General features: G+C 39.9%; 1 protein-coding gene across 9 annotated transcripts in view; it reads right to left on the reverse strand.

Moving 5' to 3' along the window:
• The window catches only part of drc1 (dynein regulatory complex subunit 1 homolog (Chlamydomonas)), a 7,263-nt gene that overhangs the window by 983 nt on the left and 2,835 nt on the right, over nucleotides 1-3,445 (reverse strand). For 8 of the 9 annotated variants that reach the window (XM_032542585.1, XM_032542580.1, XM_032542584.1 and 5 more), the window contains exons 7-14: nucleotides 3,213-3,335; nucleotides 2,891-3,018; nucleotides 2,650-2,784; nucleotides 2,131-2,533; nucleotides 725-814; nucleotides 553-636; nucleotides 325-470; nucleotides 58-180 (exon numbers count right to left, since the gene is read on the reverse strand). In XM_032542585.1, coding sequence (XP_032398476.1) covers nucleotides 58-180; nucleotides 325-470; nucleotides 553-636; nucleotides 725-814; nucleotides 2,131-2,533; nucleotides 2,650-2,784; nucleotides 2,891-3,018; nucleotides 3,213-3,335 — 1,232 coding nt within the window. Of the gene's footprint in view, nucleotides 1-57; nucleotides 204-321; nucleotides 471-552; nucleotides 637-724; nucleotides 815-2,130; nucleotides 2,534-2,649; nucleotides 2,785-2,890; nucleotides 3,019-3,212; nucleotides 3,336-3,445 lie in introns of those variants that run through there. The other variant, XM_032542586.1, reaches the window with a different exon arrangement.

Below are 3,445 nucleotides of genomic sequence, written 5' to 3' on the forward strand. Positions count from 1 at the left end.
GTGTGTGTGTGTGTGTGTGTGTGTGTGTGTGTGTGTGTGTGTGTGAGTGTTACTCACTGGTACTGCTTAAATGTGTTCTCCACCGCATCCCAGAATTTCAGTTTGTCCTCAGAGATTATAATGTACATACTCTCCCAGTAGGCTTCATCCTCTGAAGTATCCCGGAATTCTCCATGAAAACTGTGATGTTGGCGGGCGAGCACAAGGAACACATTAGCATCACATATTCAACGAGAAAGACTATTGTATCTCATAATTTAATCTTCAAATCTGACGGATAATTACATAAATAAATGGTTTAAATGAGTGTAAATGTGGTCTTACCTGGAACTCACGTGCTGCAGGAGGAAGCTTTTCAGAGCAGGTACAACGTGGTTAGGATCAACGAGATCAGAGGCCAGATGAATCGTAGACTTGGTCTTCACTTCCTCTGCCTTCTTACTTGTTTCATCCAACTCATCACAAACACCCTGCAGCCAGGCAGAAAAAAAACTGTCTAATTCCAATAATCTTGTTTATCCAAGACTCAAGCCATATTTTTTGCCCCCTCACCTCGGTCTGCTCTCTCTGCTGATGTGTGTACTTTAATAAGAAATAAACCAAATTGGGCACATCCTCCTCTTCAATGCCAAAAGTCTGGAAGAGAAAACAATATGTCTGGTTGTTCAGTATTTGCTCCGAACAGTCCAGCATTACACTGATGCATTACACTACATGAACTCACACAAAGGAGAGAGCCCAGTTTTACAATGGTCTGTTCTTTCTTCTCCAGGGGAGCCAGCAGGTTCAGGAGTTTATCCTTTATCAGGAAGCCCTGAGATAAAAGGAAGGGTAACTGTTAGTAAAAATGCTTGTCACATGCTTCTAATGTCATAAATGATTGAGAAGGATTAGAAACCAACATTCAACATTCATGTGGGCCAGACTATTTTTTAAGACATAATTAAAAAATTGTGAACCCATCCTTTAATAGGTCAACTTTAAAGGAAATACTTATTTGCTTTCTTGCGGAGAGTAAGATAAGAAGATTGAAACCACTCTTATGTTTGTTTGGTAAATATAAAGTTACATCCAGCAATAGTTTAGCTAAGCTGAGCATAAAGACCTGGCTCTGTCCAAAGGTAACAAAACCCACCAACCACCTGTAAAGCTCACCAGTTAACAGATTACATGTTGTTGTGTATTTGGGGTTGTGTGCCAGACTATTTTTGTCATCACTGTGACCAGAAGAGACTTAAGACTATTTAACTGGCAGACGTGACATCTTTTTTATCTTATATTTATCTTATCTTATTTTCCTCTTCTGTGAAAACAACTGCTTAATAAACTCTTCCTGTAATCTATCTAACAAATCGTGATGACTCTGAATGTGTGTGTGTGTGTGTGTGTCTGTGTGTGTGCGTGTGCATCTGTCTTTGAATTATCTCATGAACCGTTCATCCAATCAACTTTACACTTTTGGAGCATTTGAGAAAATTTGGACAACACTGGATATTAAAAACTATATATAAAAGGTTGAGGAAAAATTCATGTTAAAATATATTTTTTTAAACTTCTGCCGCAACAAGCAGAAGGCTTGCTTCCAACCTAACATGATTACTGGATATACCAGGGGAAAACCTTTTTTTTCCACTTTCCTGGAGAACGAGCGGATAGCAGACAGGAACATCCCAACTGTTGGGTTAAAAAGGTTGGGGAAAAGGCGCTACGCAACGCTAGCGTTTCCAAGTCTACCCTTCACAATGAAAACACAGCTTAAATTCACTCAGAGCATTTTGTTAAAAGGAGACTTAGTAAACAGCCATTTGCCAACACTAAATATCCAACATAAGCCAAACACTATATTGTATTAAGTTGCTGTGAGCTGTACATTTACCACTTCTAAAGACAGTCAGAAAAAACCCTAATCTCAGAGCTTCCTGACACACTTTAATTCAGTTGTAGGCTGTACAGTTGACTTGCATATTAAGCGGTTTTGGGGTCCTTCTGTGTGTAACTTTGGGGTAGAATTTGGTTCTGGAGAATTCTACCAGCAGAAATATAACAAGCCAAGCAATTAGCCTGTTCCAAACAGACACATTTTGATCAGGCATTGTACTAGTAGACATAAATAATAAACTTGTTTCTCACCGCCTCATCACACAGCAGCTCCAGCACTTTCTTCTGTGTCTCAATCAACAGCTTCCCTTCCACCATTTCTGGTGCACTCTGCACTGCCGTCTTTTCCTTGTACATTTCCATGTTTAGGCTCTCAGTGTCAGTCTCCAGCCTCGACCCAACTGAGAGGTCCATCATCCTCTGACTACACTGTAAAGCCTGCCCGGTGTGAAACAGCTGGGAGGCCTGTTTCTGAGGCTGGATGGGACCAGAGAGCTCCATGAACTCCATATGAGGTCGCTCCCAGGCTAAACCAAGGTACTGCTTGCAGATCAGTGAATCAATGACCAAAACCTTCTCAACTAGTTGCTTCACCTCTGCTTCAATCATTAGCCACATCTCCTCAAATTTTCTGGCATCAGCGACTGCAAAGTGCCTGTATGAAGTGAAGGAGGGGTTGAGGTGTAAATAAAAGAGAAGTGCAAAAAGACAAAGATTCAGTCATACATTATATCAGTGTTACTTTGATCTGATAGGACAATTATGACTCACTTTATTTTCTTCTTTATGCATTCATTTTGCTGGATTTTGCGTTTGCAGTCCACGGCCAAATACTGGCTTTTCTTTGTAAACCATTTCTTCTGACTGTAATTCTTATCAATTAGGTTTTTCATCTCCGTTTGTAGACTGAAACACAAAGACAGCCCGAGAAACAGAAAGTAAATTGTGCGTGCGTGCATGTGTGCGTGCGTGCGTGCGTGCGTGCGTGCGTGCGTGCGTAAATCTGTACTACCTGATGGCCCTGTTTTTTATTTGGGCCAGGCTGTAGTTGCTTATTGCTAACTCATCCTTTTGCTTTATTTGTTTTAGCTTTGTGATCATCATGGTGACCTTTATCTGTTGATGCTTTCTATCCAGATCCTAAAGAAGCAAGAATGAGATTTAGGGCCTTTCAACACTTTTTCAACACATATTATTCTTGCCAATGTAATCCCAATCACTACAATTATAGTTTGTAAATTATAATTATAATTATAATTATAAATAGAGCTCATAGCACAACTTTCTCTGTCAAAGGATAAGCTATCAGGGTGCATCTTGATATCTGTGCAAACCTGAAACTTTGCATTCTGTTCTGTCTGGAGAAGACTGTATTTGACAGTAGTCTCCAACATCAGATTGTGAATTATCGCTTCATACTGCTCCACTTTCTTCCACCTCTGTGTCAGCCTCTCCAGCTGGAAATGGATTAAATATCATTAGAAACAGAGTTGATATATGTAAGATATAAGATATAAATTAAGATAAAAGAAGAAGTGTGTGTGTGTGTGTGTGTGTGTGTGTGTGT

Source organism: Etheostoma spectabile, chromosome 18, assembly GCF_008692095.1.
Source record: "Etheostoma spectabile isolate EspeVRDwgs_2016 chromosome 18, UIUC_Espe_1.0, whole genome shotgun sequence".
In the NCBI taxonomy this organism is placed as follows: Eukaryota; Metazoa; Chordata; class Actinopteri; order Perciformes; family Percidae; genus Etheostoma; species Etheostoma spectabile.